The sequence below is a fragment of the Hippocampus bargibanti genome, linkage group LG10 (genome assembly GCF_051943395.1).
Source record: "Hippocampus bargibanti isolate YZ-2025 linkage group LG10, ASM5194339v1, whole genome shotgun sequence".
In the NCBI taxonomy this organism is placed as follows: Eukaryota; Metazoa; Chordata; class Actinopteri; order Syngnathiformes; family Syngnathidae; genus Hippocampus; species Hippocampus bargibanti.
In genome coordinates, this window is record NC_142743.1 from 88,714 (window position 1) to 108,735 (window position 20,022).

The window sequence follows — 20,022 nt, forward strand, 5'->3', positions numbered from 1 at the left end:
TTATGAAACAGTTGTGCACATTTACAGTATACAGTTGACATTTTTATTTTACTATGCTTAGAATATCTTGTTTTCTATCATTTAACCCCCCAACCCCATCCCCCTTTCAAATTGCTGCTGTGGACTGCCAATTTTCCCCATTGTGGGACAAATAAAGGTTTTCTGATTCTGACATTCCCTTCTGTATGTGTTTAATGTACTGTCTGAGCTGAAGGTATCTGTAAAAATCATCTATGTCCCAGCCAAACTGCTTCTTCAGATTTTGAAAACTATTTATTGCCCCTTTATGTAAAAATGTGCAGTCTGCTGTTAAGCCTTGAGTTGCCCATCTTTCAAATCTTGTGTCCTAGTCTTTTGGTATGAAATCTGGGGCAAAAGTGACCCATCAAGATATTTACCCCTCTTTCAAATGATTTTGAGCAACTATCCTGTCCCATGTCTCGAGTGACAAGGAAATCCAGGGGTTGCCTGACGCTTTCACTTTATTTGTCCCCAATTGCAGATTGTATTGGAAATTCGGATGAGAGTGTATTTTCAATGTCCTTCCACCTGGCGTCGTATTTTGGATTGCACAGGCAAATTAATGGTTTTAACTGAGCCGCAATATAATAATCTTTTAAACATGGGAGGGCTATTCCTCCTTTGTTTTTTGCCAAATGTAAACTCTGATTTGTAATTCTTGGTTTCCGTCCCTGCCAAATGAATCTGGAAATTATCCTGTCCCACTCCTGCAATTGTTGGTTTGATATATCTAATGGAAGATTTTGGAATAGATACAATAGCTTTGGAAGAATAGCTATTTTGACAGAGTGCACACACGACCCAAAATCAAGACAAGGTATAGATCCCATCTTCTTATGTCTTCCTTAATCTTTTTGTTTAGAGGTAGATAGTTAAGCGGAAACAATTTTGTAAAATCTAATGAAATATTGACCCCTAGGTAGCCAATTGATTCCGAATCCCATTTCAATGGATATTTATTTCTCAGAAGTGCGGAGGGGCTGTATTTGAAGCAGAGAATTTGTGTATTGGGAACATTAAGCCTATATCCCCAGAATGATCCACAGTGTTCCAAAAGACCAAATAGCCAGTTCACAGACTGTTCGGGGTTGGATAAATATACCAATATGTCATCTGCAAATAATGAGGTAACTTGTTCTCCCCCATTCATCAGTATTCGTTTAATCTTGTCGTCCTGCATGATCCATTGGCTCAGTGGATCGATAAAGATTGCAAATAGGACAGGGCTGAGTGGACTACCCAGTCTTGTTCCTCGTTCCAGTAGACAGGGGTTGGATACAGCTCCATTAATTTTTATTCTTGTCATTGGATTGTTATAAAGGGCTTGTATTATTTTGATGAAATTGTTGTCAAATCCGAATCTATCTAAAACGTTATATAAAAAGGACCAATTCACACAGTCAAATGCTTTTTCTGCGACTAGCCCCATGGTTTATTACATGTAATGTCCTTCTGATACTGTCTTGAGTTTGTCTTGGTCGTATAAAACCCGTCTGATCCAGGCTAATTATTTGCGGAAGCAGTCCTTCTAGGCCAGTGGTGTCAAACATAAGGCCCGCGTGCCGGAACCGGCCTCCAAGGAGGTTTAATCAGGCCCGCAGGATTTTAAGTGGAAAAAAATGCACAAACGACATGGAATTTTTAATTAGGTTCAATTCAAGGATTGTCCACTAAGGGGCAGAGTGGTGCTGTTTCAATCAACGTAGAAAGAAAACAGCTGTTTTTTTTTTAACTGCGGTCATTTTTTTCAACCATGTTTTAACACGCAACTGGCAAGTGGCAACCTGCTCATGTCCCCTGTCTGAGAGATGTGCGTGTGACCACACCTGATGCGGACGTGAGGCAGTACAAAGACAAGATTGCAGGATTACTGTGGGAGTTTGATAAACGTTTTCAGGTATTTGGTGAACTTGAGACAGAATTTTCAGTTTTTCGCTCACATTTCACAGTTAAAGCGTCTGATCTACCGGTCGAATTCCAGCTCGAAATAATTGATTTGCAATGTGATGCAGATTTGAAGGGCAAATTTGCATGTTTGGAACAACCGACCTTCGTGAACAAATTGTCTCAGTAATGAATATCAATAAAACAAAAATGTGTTCAAAGCTCACGAACAAGCACTTAAATGACATTCTGAAAGTGTCAGCGAGTCAGGACATGACACCTGGTATTGATGCACTTGTACAGGCCAAAAGATGCCAAATATCAGGAACAAAAACAATGGTTTAAAAATTCCTTTCTTTATAAAAATCATCTAATCTTAAAGTCCATTTTAATATTTTTAGATACCAATTTATTGTTAAAGTTTTGTGCCGTTGTAGAATCATTTGGATCAGTTGCAATGCATATGTGTGAATGATAAAAGTAAATTGCACATTTGGTCATGAAACGAAATGTGTAAAAGAAATGGTCATTAAATGTCATTGTTTTCCTAATGTTCTTGTGCTTCTTTACAACAAAACTAATGAAAGACATGATATTTTGGTTATTTATAGCTGTCATGATCTGGTTGGCGACCGACGGGGGGCGCTGTCGGCCCCGCCTGCACCTGCACAGGTGCTGGTCGTCCCGATCAGATTGGCGACCAACGGGTAGCGACGTCAGCCCTGCCTGCAGCCTCGCAGGTGCTGGTCGTTACAATCACTGACACTTAAAAGGACACCCGGCACGACCATCTGGTGTCGGTTCATTGTTTGCTGCTTGTTTGCTGCATGCATTGTGTGTTTGTTTAACCTTGCGGACTTCTACTTTTGGTCTTTTGATACTTTGTATTTTTTCTGTTCAGATGATTTTGATGTTTTACATTTTGTTCCTGCTGACCTTTATTTTAATACAATTTGTCAAACAACCTCCTGCTCCCTCCTGCCTGCTTTTTGGCATCCGCACCCGCCATCACCACCTTGCAAAACGTGACAGAATGAACCGACCAACCATCGGATCCCGCAGGTACATCGGACCCGTCTCATTTCCACCCTGTGCCTGGCAATGCTACGTCCACGTTAGCCCAAGCCTCGTTGAGTTTGAATTGCGTCACTGGACGAGCCGTAACGTCCACGTAAACGTCCGGCCGAGACCTCCTTCCAGGTGGCCGTCCAAGGTGACACTGGGTGTCTAGCAGTGCACGCCCACGTCCAGCCACGCTGTCGTCGCGCATGACGAATTGAGTCTCATCCACGACGAGCCGTGCAACGTCCCCGTCAACGTCAGTCCGAGACCCCACTCATCGCTGGATCCCGGAGCGGCTCAGGACTGGTCTCGTTTCCCCGGTGCCTGGTCGTATACGGCCGTACGGGGTGCCATTCTGCGCCTGGCAGTTCGACGTCCACGTTGAGCCATGAGCCGTCGCGTGAACGTAACAACAAAACTAATGAAAGACATGATATTTTGGTTATTTATAGCTGTCATGATCTGGTTGGCGACTGACGGGGGGGGCGCTGTCAGCCCCGCCTGCACCTGCACAGGTGCTGGTCGTCCCGATCAGATTGGCGACCAACGGGTAGCGAAGTCAGCCCTGCCTGCTTTTTGGGATCCGTACCCGCCATCACCACCTTGCAAACCGTGACAATAGCATGTATGGTATAATTTTAATGGTCCGGCCCACTTGACATCTACCGAGGCCATATGTGGCCCACGATGTGAAATGAGTTTGAAACCCGTGTTCTAGCCGTTTACAGAGTATGTATGTAAAGATTTTATAGTCCTGGTTCAACACACTTACTGGTCTAAAATTGCTACAGTATTTATTTTTCCCCTCCTTTGGGATTAGTGATATCGCTGCTTCCCTCCATGAGGGGGGTATATTTTTCTCTTTAAGAACCCAGTTGAAAGTGGACTGCAACATAGGTACCACAGTGTCTACCGTTGTACCACTCAGAGGAGAATCTGTCTGGGCCTGGCGCCTTATTTGGTTTAAGATGTAATATGGCTCTGTTATTTCAGATACCAAATTCCTACTTTGTTCACTGTTCAGTTTGGGCAGATTAATGTTCTTGAAGAAAAATGTGATTTTGTATCCATCAATGTGAGGTTGGGAATATATATATTTTTTTAAATTTTCAAAACAATCTTGGATTTTGTTTTGTTTATAATGCATGCGTCTGTGTAAGCTCTCAGTCGTACAGGAGTGGTCCATCGATGAAAAGGTTTTTTCAGACTGTATTTCTGTACTTCTTTGAAGGTGTCGGACGTTTCACTTCTTATCCAAGAAACTTCGTCAGCAAACTAAAGTCTTACTGGTAGTTAGTTCATAATGCATAGTATTAGTATCATGATTCATTATTTTATTAATGGAACTCTCTGCTTGTTGTTTTTTCAATCTATAAAATAGTAATTTACTGGCTTTTCCTCCTCCTTCATAATATTTCTCTTTAGTAAAAATTAACTTTTTCAGTATTTCTGTATTTTTAATTTTCCAAGATGGCGGCGCGTGAACACGCAGCGGCTCCTCTCTCTCCCGGCAAATTGGTCTTTGTGTTTATTATGTTTGTCTCACTCATGTAAATGTTCGTCTCAGCCTGCCTTGCTACACCCGAGGCGTACCTACTCCCATGAGGTTCTGCTCGACATCGGCTGTTCCTTTTTAAAACCAAAACCAGCTGAAGCAGAAGTGCTGCGCGTGTGGATTGCTCAGGGAGTCGGCTCGTCCACCGACCCCCGCTCCTCCACCAACCCCCACTCCCGCAACCGTAAAAGGAAACAGAAGAGAGGGAAGCGTGGAGGTATCCGCACTAGGCTTGCGGCTAACCCCACGGGCCGACCATTCCTACTATCACGCTAGCTAACATACGCTCGCTGGACAATAAAATGGACCACATAAGACTTCTCCGCTCAACTTCCAAGACCGTGGGTAACGACCTCTGTTATTGTATGTTAGTCGATTAGACTACCAAGTCAGGAGAGGGCGCTACGCGCCTGTGAATGGAACAGAGGAAGGCGATGTAGGCTCAGCTCACGCATGCGCAGTTGTCATAAATGCCGTTGTGTGAAGCTGATTAACACGGTTGTCTCGTGTTGTGCCCTTGTGTTTGTGGAAACATGGATGAACGACAGCATACCGGACAGTGCCATCCAGCTCGCCCAGCTAACTAGCTTCCGGGCAGACAGCGCGCTCGTTGAGAGGGGGGGGGACTCGCGGCGGGGACTCTGTTTACACACTGATGCCTGGTGCCGCAACGCTGTTGTGGTTTGGAAACACTGCTCACCACTGATGGGAGCTTATGGTCGTAAAATGTCGGCCATTCTACCTGCCGAGGGGAATTTAGTGCCATACTGCTGGTATCAGTTTACATTCCCCTGAGCTCAATTAACAACAGGAGCGCGGCATTGAATGAACTCTACCAGCACATCAGTGAGCAACAGACAGCCCACCCAGATGCTTTCTTTATCCTGGCTGGCGATTTCAATCATGCCAATCCGAAAAGTGTGTTTCCACAACTCCATGGACACATTCACTTTCCGACTAGAGGTAACAACATTCTGGACAATGTCTTCACCACACACAAAGGAGCCTACAAAGCCTACCCCTCCCCCAACTCGGAGCTTCGGACGACTCCACTATCATGTTAATGCCCACATACAGGCCACTTGTCAAAGTCGTCAAACCAGTAAAGAAGCAGATAAGGGTGTGGCCTGACGGGTCGTCAGAGGCACTCAAAGACTGCTTCTCCAACACAGATCGGAATGTTCACACAACCGGCCACCTATGACAACACCACAGACCTCCAAGAGTACACAGACTCTGTTACCTCCGACATGAGGAAGTGCATGGGTGATGTGACTGTTACCAGATCTGTCAACATCCGGGCCAACCAGGAGCCATGGCTGACGGGTGAAGTCCACAGGCTCCTTAGGGAGCGGAACGCTGCCTACAAAGCTGGCCTGAGGACAGCCAGTGCAACCAGGATGGCCAACAGACAGCACTCCAGGAGGATTGCCAACCGTTTCAGAGACAGCAGAGAAACAAGGAACCTGTGACGTGAGATACAGACCATCACAGACTACAAGCCCTCTCCACAGACCTGCGAGAACTCCACCCCTCTGCTGAACCAGCAGAATGACTTCTTCACCCACTTCGAGGCAGACAATAGCACTCCAGCACGGAAGACCCCACCACCTGCCGGCGACCAGGTGCTGACACTGTCCCAGGACAGCGTGAGGCGATCCCTCGGAGCAATGGTGTCAAACATACGGCCCCCCGCGGGCCGGAACCGGCCCCCAAGGAGGTTAATTTGAAAGTGGAACAATGCATAAAAGACATAGAATTAATATTTATAAATCGCTGAAATTCATGGATTATCCGCTAAGGGGCGCACTCTTTCCATCAGAGTAGAAGACACGCCGCATCACTGAGACAGACTGAAAACAGCAGACGGTGTCAATGCGCCATCTGCTGCTTGTTACAACGTTGTTAATACCTTGGTCTCTACCTCTCCACTACACCCTCAGCCAAAATGCCATTATCCAAACGGAGAAAAGTAGATAAGGAGTGTAGAATTTTGAAAGAAAAATGGACCACGTCCTATTTATTTACATAGATGCATGGAAAACCTTTGTGCTTGGTGTGTTTGCAACAAGTTTCGGTATTGAAGGAATATAATATTCGGCGCCACTACGAGACTCATCACGGTGAAAAATATGACAGGTTGCAAGGACAACTGAGAAGAGAAAAGATTAACGAATTGCTGGCGGGTCTGAGGAAACAGCAGTCAACTTTCATCCGGAGCCGAGAAGTCAATGAAGCAGCGGTAAAAGCCAGCGACCTAATTGCTAGCGAAATAGCATTAGCATCAAAGCTGTATTTCGACGGTGACTTTGATAAACGATGCATGATGAAGGCGGCTGAACTTGTATGTTCCGAGAAGCGACAAGCTTTTGCAAATATTAGCCTGACGAGGAATACTATAGCAGAGAGGATTTATTGCATTTTCCGTGGCAATTGACGAGAGCACTGACATCACAGACGTGGCCCAACTGGCCTTATTTATTCGAGGAGTTGATGAGAAATTGACTGTTACTGAAGAGTTTCTTAAGTTGGTGCCAATGATGGACACCACAACAGCCAAGGACATTTTCGGCTCTTTTTATATGCGTATGTGTAAGTGGTTTAAAAATTCACTTTCTTTAAAAGTCTCATTTAATCTTAAAGTGCATTACTATATTTTTCAGTACCAATTAAAGTTTTGTGCCTTTGTACAATCAGTGGGATCAGCTGCAATGCATATTTGTGAATGATAAAAGTAAATTGCACATTTGTCTAAGGAAATATGAGGTGTTTCATGAAATGTTTTGGAAAAGGATAGTTCATTAAATGTCAATATTTTCCTAATGTTCTTCTTTACACCAAGACAAAGGAAATACATGATATTTTTGCTATTTTTAGCAGAGTATGGCATAATTTTAATGGTCTGGCCCACTTGACATCTCCCTAGGCCATATGTGGCCCGCGATGCGAAATGAGTTTGACACCCCTGCCTCAGAGGGCCCAACGCAAGCAAAGACCCGGGTCCCGACGGCATTCCTGGCCGTGTCCTGAGGAGCTCACAGATATTTTCATGGACATCTTCAACACCTCACTGAGCCAGGCTGTGTGCCCACGTGCCTCAAAGGCACCACCATCATCCCGGTCTCAAAGAAGTCGTCCTCCACCTGCCACAACGACTACCGCCCGGTCGCACTCACTCCCATCCTCATGAAGTGCTTCGAGCGGCTAGTTATGAACCACATCAAAGCTGCCCTCCCCCCCAACCATGACCCTTTCCAGTTTGCATATCGGCCCAACCGCTCAACCGATGATGCCATCTCCACTGCTCTCCACACAGCGCTCACCCACCTGGAGACCAGAGACTCCTACGTCAGAATGCTGTTCATCGACTTCAGCTCAGCATTCAACACCATCATCCCCCAACAGCTCACCGACAAACTGAGCAAACTGGGGATCAGCACCTCCCTGTGCAACTAGCTTCTGGACTTCCTGACGGAGAGACCACAGGGAGTCAGAGTTGGAAACAACACCTCCAGCACCATCACGCTGAACACAGGGGCCCCCCAGGGGTGTGTGCTGAGCCCCCTCCTCTTCACTCTGCTCGCACATGACTGCTCACCATCATCACCCAGCTCCACCCTCTTCATAAAGTTTGCAGATGACAAATCGGTGGTGGGCCTCAGCAACAATGATGAAAAGTGCAAGGACAACAATCTCCGTCTGAATGTGGAGAAGACGAAGGGGACTGTTGTGTACTTCAGGTGAGTGCACCCCCAGCATGCTCCACTAACCATCGACGGTGCTGCAGTGGAGAGAGTGAGCAGCACCAAGTTCCTGGGAGTGCACATATCCGAAGTCCTGTCCTGGAGCCACAACACGGCATCACTGGCCAAGAGATCCCACCAGCGCCTGTACTTCCTCCGCAAGCTCAAAAGAGTTGGAGCCCCGACCCCCATCACGACCTCCCTCTACCGCGGTACCATCGAGAGCATCCTGGCCAGCTGTATCACCGTGAGGTACGGCACCTACATCGTGTCCTGCTGTAAGACTCTGCAGCACATCGTGAGGACAGCTGAGAAGATCATCTGTGTCTCCCCCGCCCCCCTTCAGGACATTTACAACACCCGCCTGACCCGCAGAGCCATCAGGATCTGCTGGCGATCCCACCCAGCCCTCCCACAGCCTCTTCAGCCTGCTGCCATCGGGTAGGAGACTACGGAGTCTCCGAGCCAAGACCAGCCGGCTCAAGGACAGTTTCTGCCACCAGGCAGTCAGGAGACACAACTCCCTTGCAGCCCTGCCCCACTCACCGAACTCTGAGTACACGCTACACGCTGTACTATCATCCTGAACTCTATTTTTTCTCTCGTTTTTTTCCTGTAAGACCTCACTTCTACCCTTTTTTTGTTTGTTTATGCATTACTACATTACGTCACTTTATATACGACACTACCTCACTTTGCATTCAGAAATTACATGTATTGTCAGTTGTCATTTGTATGTCTTTTTAGCTACATTACAAGTGCCTTGCACACTGGGTCCGAGAGGACATTGATTTCATCTGTGCTGTATGCCATGCATATTAGCATATTTGACAATAAAGCTGACTTTGACTTTGATCTTTGGTATAGATCTCATTTATTTTATTCCTTGTTTTGTTAAGTTGCTCTGTAATTTTGGGGTCAACTGTGTCCTTGTGATTTTGTTCCAATTGTTTTAATTCCCTTTACAATTGCTCGAGTTGTTTTTGCCTTTCTCTCTTTAGGTGAGCACTGTAACCAATTATTTTACCTCAAAGTACTGCTTTACATGCATTCCATAATATTGGAGGGGAAACGTCACCGTTGTCATTCTGTTCCAGGTACTCTGTAATACCTTTTCCCATTTGTTCCTTCATCTGATTCAAAGGAGAAGTATTTAATTTCTACATGGTGTTTCTCCGATGTTGTTCCAGATTTAGTTCTAAGTGGATAGGGCTGTGGTCTGAAAGGTGCATGTTCCTCATGTCACAGCGACCCACTCAATGTAAATCTTTTGTAAAAGTAAAAAAATAGTTAATCTTTGAATATGTCGAATGAGGATGGGAAAAGAAAGTGTAGTTTTTTAAAGGGTTTAATTCTCTCCAGATATCTATTAGTAACCAATTTCTTTCATGTCAATGTTTATTTTTTTATTAATCACATTGGGCAGGGATAGATGTCGATTTGAGGTGTCTAATTTTGGATTCAGTCTAATGTTAAAATCCCCCCACAGATTAGAACCCCCGGAGTTTCTGTTGTTATCAAATCGAGTATTTGTTTAAAAAAAATCTAATTGAGTTAGGGAGAGCATAAATATTAAATAAAGTGACCAGTGAGCCTCCTAAATTTCCCCTCACCAAAAAAACAAATCTTCCTTCTATGTCTTTCTTTTCCAAGATGGGTTCAAAATTGGAATTATTGGATATTAATATTGCCACCCCCCTCCTATGCCCATTCTGATAGGAGGATGAATATTGATGTATGAATCTCATTCGTGTTAATTTAGCATGTTCGGTACTAGAAAGGTGTGTTTCCTGTAGGAAAGCCACTTCAACTCTGTCCTTTTTTTAATTTCGTCAGAATATTGCTCCTCTTAATGGTGTTGACAAGGCCATTCACGTTGTAAGTGGTTATTTTAATTGCCTGCATTTAAGGGCTTAATATGTGCGAAAAAAAATAGTGATGGAAACCAAAAGCATGCCATCGTAATGTCCAAGAACAATAATATGAGTCATAAGTTATCCCCCGGTAACTATAATGAACAACAGTAAACAACAATGAAAATTTGCACAACACATATAGCACAATAAGAACAAAAGAAATATGAAAAAATACTTTGAAAAGTGGGATCTTAATATTGACCGTGGTGGAGCCCTGGTTGTGAAAGGGCTTTGAGGTAAAGCCTCCCCACGTGTCAGGTGGAAGAGCGCCTTTGTGCATGGAATTGTCTATTAGCCGCAAATGGGCAGCCAAAAAAAAAAAAAAAAAACACATTTGTATTATGATCTTAATTTTAAAGCCTATACAGTGTTTTTTTTTTTTTTGCAGAGCGTGGTAAGGAATTAATTTCTCCCTCCTCCAGGATTCCCCGGAGAGAAGGAGACAGAAAATGAAATGTGAGGAAAATAAGAGTTTCATCAAGCTTGTCTGCTAAGCTCGATGCCGTGGATTTCGAGTAACTTCCAGTCAGTCACCTTGGGACCTGACGTTTGAAAGCCTGAAGTTTTTCCTGAAAGACTGGAGGTTTCTCTGCTCTGTCCCGGTGCCCGGGCCCCTTGACAGTGCGCCACGAGAAGCGTTGGATCCGCTCCAAGAGCGAGTCCGGTTGTTTGATTATCGACACCGGGAATCCCCTCCTCGCCTCTCCCGCAGATTTTTTATAGCACAGTTCCCTCCTGGTAGAAGACTCTGAGCCTGGCGGGGAACGGCGTCTGGAACCGGATTTTCTTCTCCTTTAGAATCGTTTTGCCTCGGTATATTCTCTCTGTTTTTTTAGGACGTCAGGTGCATAATCGTGATATAAATTGACATTTCCCGAGGTATTCGAATCCTCTCTTTTGCCAGGCTGATCGCAGCAGTTCTTCATTCATTCTGTAGCTGGACAACTTGACGACGATGGGCCTCGGCGGTGCCTCTCTCGGCGGTTTTGGCATTAGGGCGCGATGGGCTCTTTCAACGCGTAGTTAAAATGTGGCCGGGAGATCCAAGCCCTCCCGGAGTAGGTGCTCCACATACGTGGCCATTGATGAGGGATGTTCTGCACCTTCATTAACGCCATGGATCCTGATGTTTTCCCGTCAAGAGCGGCTTTCTAAGTCTGTTAACTTTGCATCCAGGTGTATCTGAAGGTGCAGCAGCTCCCGTATCGTGTCCTCTGCCACCTGTAGCCGTGTTTCAGTCTCGTTGATTCGTTTCTCCGCCTCCTCGATCCTTGCGCTCGACTTGTTAATTTCCTCCCGAATCCTGTTTAGCTGTTGGCTGTTGTCTTCTCTGAACTCTCTCAGTTCGTTCAAAATTACACTCAAATCCGCGCGATCTCGTTGACCCACTGTGGTGTGTGGTTCCGTGTCGGCATCTTCCTCCATTGCGCTGTTAGCCGGGGAGGTTTGGCCAGCCCCATCTCCGTCGAAAAACTCCGGTTGCATTGTCTTCTTACATTTTTTCATAGGCATTCTCAAGACCCACGAGGTTGAACCAAATTATTGATTATATGTATTTTTGGATATACTTTGGCTTTGGATATACTTCACTTGACTTTGCATATACAGTAAAGTCTCGTTATATCGATATTCAAGGGAGTCCGAAAAATATCGATATAACCGGGACTATCGATATATCCGACCCTGTTTGCATGTAATTTTCTCCGTGCGTGCATAGAAATAGTATCGATATAACCGGGACTATCGATATATCCGATATCGATATAACGAGACTTTACTGTACTTAAGCTTAAGCTCGTGCTCTATGCTGCCATTGTACGGTGTACTATCACAAAAGTCACATGTTCACTACTAAGCGAGCCACACTTCCCACACCACTAGATAGACAAGCAAGGTCATGTGATCATCAGCCAGTGATGGCCAAGCGGGTGTGTCGTAAAAAAAAATGACATGTTGAGTCGGGTGTGCTTCATGGCAGAGGCTCTGTTAAACCCCTGAAACCGACTCGTTGAACCCGGATGGTTCAATCAACCCAAGTTAAGAACCACTGTACAAGAGAAAAGAAACCAAACTACTCAAGTAAGTGTTACCTTTCCAAGTGAGGAAGCCAATATGATGTCAGTGGGGTTTCCAAAAGGCTGGATGAGCTCCATGACTTCACTCTCTGAACAGCCACCATCAGGAATTCCGGTGATCAACACCAAGCCCTAATAGAAATAGCAAAAATGAAATTAGTCAGCAAACAAATGTTTTCACATAAAATTAGACTAACAAATATCCCATTCCTCATTTAGTAGACAAATGCTTTCCACACAAAATATGACGACCAAATATCCAATTAACCATAGTTAATTGGATGTTTGTTCCATCTAATTTCTCATAAGCAATGAGGAATAGAATTTTAAAAAATTACTCATTTCATGAAGCTAGTTTGATGATAAAGTACGAGTGATATACATAGGGCTAGTGTAATGTGGACAGCATTAATGTATTATTTCAAACTCTCCAGATGACTTCTCTCTTTGTGAAAATGACGAGCAAATGGTTGGCCAATTCACAATTGTATACGCATTTACCTTTGCTGAAGTGTTCATGTCAGCCTCACTCACTTCAGTCGAGAAGACCCAAGGAAACAAGAAAGTCAAAGTCAGCTTTATTGTCAAATATGCCAATATGCATGACATACAGCACAGATGAAATTACTGTCCTCTCTGACCATTATTATGTTGTTAAAGAACAAAATGAGGATATAATGAATATTGTACAGATTTTTGTAAATAACTTCAGTGCATGTGCGATTGTTAACCAATTTGCCAAAACACATGCCACACGTGATTAAAGGGGTGTTCACACGGCAATTTTTACTCCAGTTTAGCACTGAGGCTGCCCCCCATAGAGCGTTCAAGTCATGCAAAGTTGCACTAGTGTAGCCTCTGAAAACAGCGTACACTGGAACCAAATGAACCCTGCTTAAAAGGTGGCTTAAAAATATGCTCTGGAATAAATGATAGTTAGCGGAATTGCGCCGATATAAAACGGGTCGTCTGAACGGAACAGGGGCTGACTCAACAGGTGTCTTGACGGATGAGAAGATCTGATTACATACCGGTAGAATGTGTTGCTTTCGTGCTCTGTTGTATTTCAGTTTTCTTTCTGCACTGGACCGTCTTAAAGTTGTTTGTGTAGTTTGTTCCTTTGTTGAGTGTTCACAACCCCCCATAGCATTCCCCATAGAATTTATTTTGGAATTTTCTCTTATTTTCTGTTTGCCGCAATGTTTGTTTTTTTGAGAGTCATTGAAGTCATCGTTGATTTACGTTTTCAGGGGAGGTCATTGAACTCAATTCAGGCAGAAGGCACAGAGGCAAGGATGTGTCACGTGCGAGTTGACAGCTGGGGCGGGGCCTCCGCTCCCGACCACCGCCAACTGCTGTCAATTCCCTCATCTCAGACATTGGGACATTTAAACCAGTCGCTGGCACTTACCCAGTGTCGGATGATTACGACGCCTCGCCCGTGACTTGAACTTCTATCAGTACGAGTATTTGCTTCGCCCGAGGTGTTTATTGGCCGCGATCGCGCAAGTCTACTTTTCGGGATTGCGCGCTGTTTGCACCCTGTGTGCCATTTTATTTTTCCCGAGCTTGTGAGGCTGGACGGATCGCCCCTGCTCTCCTACTTTCTGTGCTCTGTTTTGTGATTTCCTGTTCATCACGTTTATCTGGGTCCGCGTTATCTCGGACCCGCGCCTTTTGTTAATAAATCCTCTGCCAGCACCAGCGTCTCTGCCGCCTGCTTAGGGATCCTTCCCATCCATTTAACGTTCCGACGAGTCAGCTGCCCCTGTCACATTCGGAACGTGACAGGATGTGCCTGTGGTTGCTTGAGTTAAGCAAATTAATAAAGTGTAATTTTTTAAAAAGACCCAACACGACAGCTGTTTTTGTTTCAGAACTGCAACACATTTCCCAGACAGTCCAGCCTCCTACATTGGACTTCCACATATTTCTCATTTTACAGTGTCTGAGCATTGATTTGTCTGGAGAAGTATACACCTCGGTTTTTCAAAACGTCACGAACAAGGCAGGGAAAATATTTTAAAATAAATATACAACTTTTTACTTTTGTGTATGTTGTATTTCCGTATGATTACTCTCGTATTGCACGTCACAGAAACTACCACATGAATCCGAGTGGGGCTGCACTGGGGTTAACACGCTTCTCTTTAAGAATGAGATCCCGGATACAAGCGGCCGAAATGAGCTTTCTCCGTAGCGTGTCCGAGCTCTCCCCCTTGAGATAAGGTGAGAAGCTCGTTCCTCTGGGAGGGGCTCAGTCGAGCTGGTTCTCCTAAACATTGAGAGGAGCCAGATGAGGTGGCTCGGGCATCTGATTAGGATGCCTCCTGCCTTCCTAGTGACGTGTTCCAGGCATGCCCCACTGACGGAAGACCCTGGGGACAACCCAGGACACGCTGGAATGACTATGTCACCCAGCTGGCCTGGGAACACCTCGGGATCCCCCAGGAAGAGCTGGAAGAAGTGGCTGGGGAGAGGAAAGTCTGGACTTCTCGATTGAAACTGCTGCCCCCGCGACCTGACCTCAGATGAGCGGCAGATAATGGATGGATGGAGGAATGGATGGATTACCAAAGGGGCATACCAATTTGACGGTTGACAACTATCAACCTGCCTCACAAGTCCCAGAGGTGAAAAAAACATGGTTGAAACTCCAACAGACGCAAACACATACACTGACAGCCAGTCCTAAATACGTGTACCCGCGCTGACGGAAGACCCTGTGTGTGTTTGCGCGCACACACACACACACACACACACACACACACACACACACGCACACGCACACACACACACACACACACACACACACACATCTGGTTTCTTACCAGAGCATTTCTTTTCAGAACTCTGGTTTGGATTTATAGGACATTCACTGTAAACAGAAAAAAAGAGAAACCAGAGTAAATTTTTAATTTGTTAATGAGGAAGATAATACGGCGTTTAAAAAAAACTAACCTGTTAGTGCAGACCGAAGAATTCTGTGGCTTTGGTTTCTAAAAAGGAATTAATCATTTTTTAGTGCAATGCACATTGTCACACACACAAATATAACATAACACACAAATATAATAGTGTTTCTAAAATGCAATTTCCAACAATTAACTATAAATAAATTCAGAAATAAATGAATAACAAAAAATACATACTTAAATAATTAACTGGATTCAACATGATTTTAGCACAGAGCCGAAACAGAATAATTTCTGTGATTGCATCAATTACCATTTTATATAATAGACATTAGTAGAATAAATCTCTTGACTAAGGGCAATTATAGAGTATATGGTTTTCGATAGATACGTGTGATGAGAAATTATTTAGGACAAGTTGATTTGAAAGTGAAGCGATTTAATGTGGATCTACTCAGCGGGATTAAAATTCCAGACGGCACAACTCAGGTTCAAAGGATATGATGTAATTACTTTTTAGTTGTCACTTGACAGACATTGAATGAACTCGTCAGCGCTGTAATGGTGCCATTTCCTTCAAATATATAATGCATGTCTCACTATATTTCAAAGTAGAACCATTTGTTTCATTTGGATTGAATGCATCTGTTAGAACTAGTTTATATACACATCCTAAAAACATCCAGTGTTATTTCATTTCGACTTATTTTTATCAGTTAGTCTATATATGCATGTTGTTTAGTTATTTGTATGTTAGTTTAGTATACATGTACGCAGCTCAGTTAAAGCCTTAAGCTATCTTGTTTCAGTCTAATATAATATTCATCATGGTATTTCGTAGCTGATAGGTCCTTTTTTGAAATGACATCACTCCTGTGGTCTATATCTGCTGGAGAAAAAGTATGCTCTCTCTCTCTTGGCTTCCTTTCCCCTGCCGTGAAGAGCATTCTCTAGCTGCCCGAGAAATAAATAATCCTTTTTGTATATCACCTTGCTTCCTGCTGATTGAATATTTAGACCAAAACAAGTGAAGAACAGAACCAGGAGAAGAACATTATTATTCACCAAACATCTGGCGTCGTAAAAACCGGCTGGCAAGAAGCAGAGTCTGGAAGAAGAAGGGGGGATTTTTTTTCCCGCCTGTATTTTGAAAGACGAGACAAAGACCTCTTCTGATTCTTGACTGTAGAAGACTGTTGCGAGACCAGTCGTTCTTCATTTGTGAAGTAAGTGATATACCAGCATACAAAAGATTGATAGCAGGCTCAGGAATGAGTATATCAGAGGGACAACGCATATTCGAGGCTTTGGAGAGAAAGTCAGAGAGGCCAGACTGAGAGGGTTTGGACATGTCCAGAGGAGAGAGAGTGACTATATCGGGAGAAGGATGCTGAGTCTTGAACTGCCAGGCAGGAGACCGAGAGGAAGACTGAAGAGGAGGTTTATGGATGTGGTCAAAGAGGACATGAAGGTAGCTGGTGTGAGAGAAGAGGATGCACAAAACCGAGTTAGATGGAGGACACTGATTCGCTGATTAAGCTGACAGGAAAAGAAGATATAACTCTATCTATATGTATCTATAGATATCACTCTCTCTCTGTGTGTGTGTGTGTGTATATATATATATATATATATATATATATATATATATATATATATATATATATATATATATATATATATATATATATATATATATATATATATATATATATATATATATATCTTTTCTTCAGACAAGATGCTAATGGACAACCAACTACATATCATGGTCATAGATGAAGGGCGAAGGAAAGCCGTTGTCGTGGATGTAGCCGCCCCGAGTGATGGAAACATCAGAAAGAAGGAACATGAGAAAATGGAGAAATACCAAGGGCTCAGAGAGGCGCTAGAGAGAGCCTGGAAGGTAAAGGTGACAGCCGTGCCTGTGGTGGTCGGAGCACTCTGGGCAGTGACTCCCAAACTAGGCGAGTGGTTGCAACAGATCCCGGGAACAACATCGGATATCTCGGTCCAGAAAAGCGCAGTGCTGGGAACAGCACGCACACTGCGCAGAACCTTCAAGCTTCCTGGCCTCTGGTAGAGGACCCGAGCTGAAATGAGGGACGCACAACACCACGCACAGGAGGGTGAGACGATGATTTTTTTTTTTTAATGTAGTGATACCTTGGCTTACGAACTTAACTGGTTCCCAGACGGAGTGTGTAAGGTGAAAAGTGTATATCCCAAAAATTAATTTCCCATAGGAAACCATTAAAATGAGAATAATCCGTTCCCACGTCCCCATAAAACAAATTTTTCTACGTTTTAATTTTCTAAGACTTAAAACTACACAAAATATACCTTATTTATGTATAATAAATGTGCTATGGTATTATAATTAAAGAAATAAACTACGGTATAATAAAGTCATTTTATTTACCTTTGTGATGGTCGTTGATGGCTTGATGGAATGGAGTGGCCGGTTTCATTAGCATTAAACACTTGATGAGGAACGTAACCTTCTTTCACCGTCTTGAGGAATGCTCCCTTGGAGATGCTTTCTCTGCGATCATTTTATCTTTTTCCTCATCAATTGTGTTCTGTTTTGCTGGGTTGATAGCTTTTTGCATCAAGTGTACAGATGGCTTGTGCGGGTTATTTGTGGAGCCTGATTGATGGGATATTGTAACCTTCCAATCTACACTCTGCTTTTGAACTATCAAAGTAGAAACGAGTCCAAATTTCAGTTTTTCATCCACTTTCTCACCATTTCATTTTTGTTTTTTTTTTCACTTTTTTTGTTTCCGGCTCTGTCGTCTCCCTTTCGTGTGTGTGTTTTCTCACTGTCTCTCTGTCGTCTGCCTGTCTCTTTAACGTTGAACCCCCTCCTCTCCCACTGCTGCGTTCTTGACCAATCACCTGGCTTTAACCGAAGACGCCATTTTGTTTTGGGGAGAACGGCCTCACTCTCTCTCTGTCTGTCTGTAACCCCCACCCCTCACTGCTGCGTTCTTGAGCAATAACGTGGCTTTAACCGAAGACTGGGGACAGGGAATAGAGGACAAAACAGTCGGCCACCACTTTCTTGTTAGGATAACGGGCTCGTTCGTGAACGACACATCACTCATTTTGGCAGCTCCGTGTGTATCCCGAAAAATAGTTTGTATGCCAAGGTAAAATTTTCATAAATGTAACGTTCGTAAACCAAAAAGTTCGTAAGCCAAGGGGTTCGTAAACCGAGGTATCACTGTATATGTCTGATTATCTCTAAAGTTCTATGCCTTACTCTGATTGCCACATTAGATTAGGGACCAATTAGAGGTCTGGCACCACCACTTCTGTCCATTACGGATATATATATATAGGGCCAGAGTTACCAGCACAACTTTAGATCGCTGACATGGCTGCTCGGAGGAGGAGAGAAATGTCCAACGCCTTCAAAGACGTACAGATGACGGCTGAAGAAACCCTTTCATTGAAAAACATGCTGAACTTGTAAACAAGAATGTAATTAATTTGCATAGTATTGAGAAGAAATTCCATGGCCATTTAACAGCCAGTATGCTGATACACTACCGCTTTGTAAATGTGTAACGTTGTAATGTGTAATGTGTAATAAAGTGTAACGTTATGCAAAACAGCGTAAATGAGTAAGTGCTGTTGATTTAGAAAATACAATTCAAAGACACCTTTTGTCCATCACCCTTTATGTTCTCTTCCTCAGAGTTTGGCACGAAGTTCACACTGTTGATCTCCACATAAGATGCTTCAATTTTATTAACTTCTTGCTCTGTTTTTTTGTTTGAAATCAGAGTCGGATCATCTTGATGGCCCGCGATGGATGCATCTTGGGATGATGGTGCCACCGCCTCTCTCTTCTTTTTGGCAGGTGGTGCATTGGATGACTAATAAAAACAACAAAGGTTTGAGGTTTGTTTCAGCATTCCAATTATTAAAATTGTACATACGCCATGTTTTTTTTTTAACTCAGTACACCTCGAGATTGAATGGTTGAAATATCTGAATCGGATAAAAATAAACTCCTAATACAGAATTTAAACAGTGTATCTCAAAAGGCAAATAATCCCTGAAAACGCATGTAGAGTGGGCAGTAGTAATGTCCACCTCTCACATAGACTCTGGAAATTCAACATAACTACAGTGCCTTGCAAAAGTATTTGCCCCCCTTGAATCCTGCAACCTTTCGCCACATTTCAGGCTTCAAACAGATATGAAATTATTTTTTGGGGGCAATAATCAACAAGTGGGACACAATCGTGATGTGGAACAACATTTATTGGATAATTTAAACTTTTTGAACAAATAAAAAATTGAAAAGTGGCGCGTGCAATATTATTTGGCCCCCTTGCGTTAATACTTTGTACCGCCACCTTTTGCTCCAATTACAGCTGCAAGTCGATTGGGGTATATTTCTATCAGTTTTGCACACCGAGAGATTAACATTCTTGTCCATTCTTCCTTGGAAAACAGCTCGAGCTCACTGAGGTTGGATGGCGAGTGTTTGTGAACCAAGGACAACCAATGCCTCCGGACAAGTTGTGTCTATAACTTGTAAAATCACTTCAAATGACTTCTGAGCGTATTTTACAAAGATTCCACCGCATATAGCTATATTTTACGTTTTAAGACTCGCGCTGAATATTCCGGAAGTCTTGTTTTTGAGTTGGTGACGAGTCGTCACGTCACTGAAGGAACGCCCCTGACCGAGAAAGGACACATTCATCACGCCAATGCATTTTGCAGTAATTCATTTGGTCTGAAAACTTCCTGTTGATCCGTGTTGATGGCGAACTTCGAAGGAAAACACATAAATAGCGCGATGGTGAATCCTGGTGTGTTGCACCGAGC

At 43.6% G+C, this 20,022-nt stretch overlaps 1 protein-coding gene across 1 annotated transcript in view; it reads right to left on the reverse strand.

The window, feature by feature from the left end:
- LOC148891997 (uncharacterized) overlaps window positions 1-20,022 on the reverse strand; it is a 72,959-nt gene that overhangs the window by 34,026 nt on the left and 18,911 nt on the right. Inside the window, exons 7-11 of the mRNA XM_089006409.1 lie at window positions 18,843-19,058; window positions 15,218-15,255; window positions 15,088-15,134; window positions 12,758-12,789; window positions 12,272-12,388 (exon numbers count right to left, since the gene is read on the reverse strand). Of these exons, the coding sequence (XP_088862535.1) occupies window positions 12,272-12,388; window positions 12,758-12,789; window positions 15,088-15,134; window positions 15,218-15,255; window positions 18,843-19,058 (450 nt within the window). The remainder of the gene's footprint in view (window positions 1-12,271; window positions 12,389-12,757; window positions 12,790-15,087; window positions 15,135-15,217; window positions 15,256-18,842; window positions 19,059-20,022) is intronic.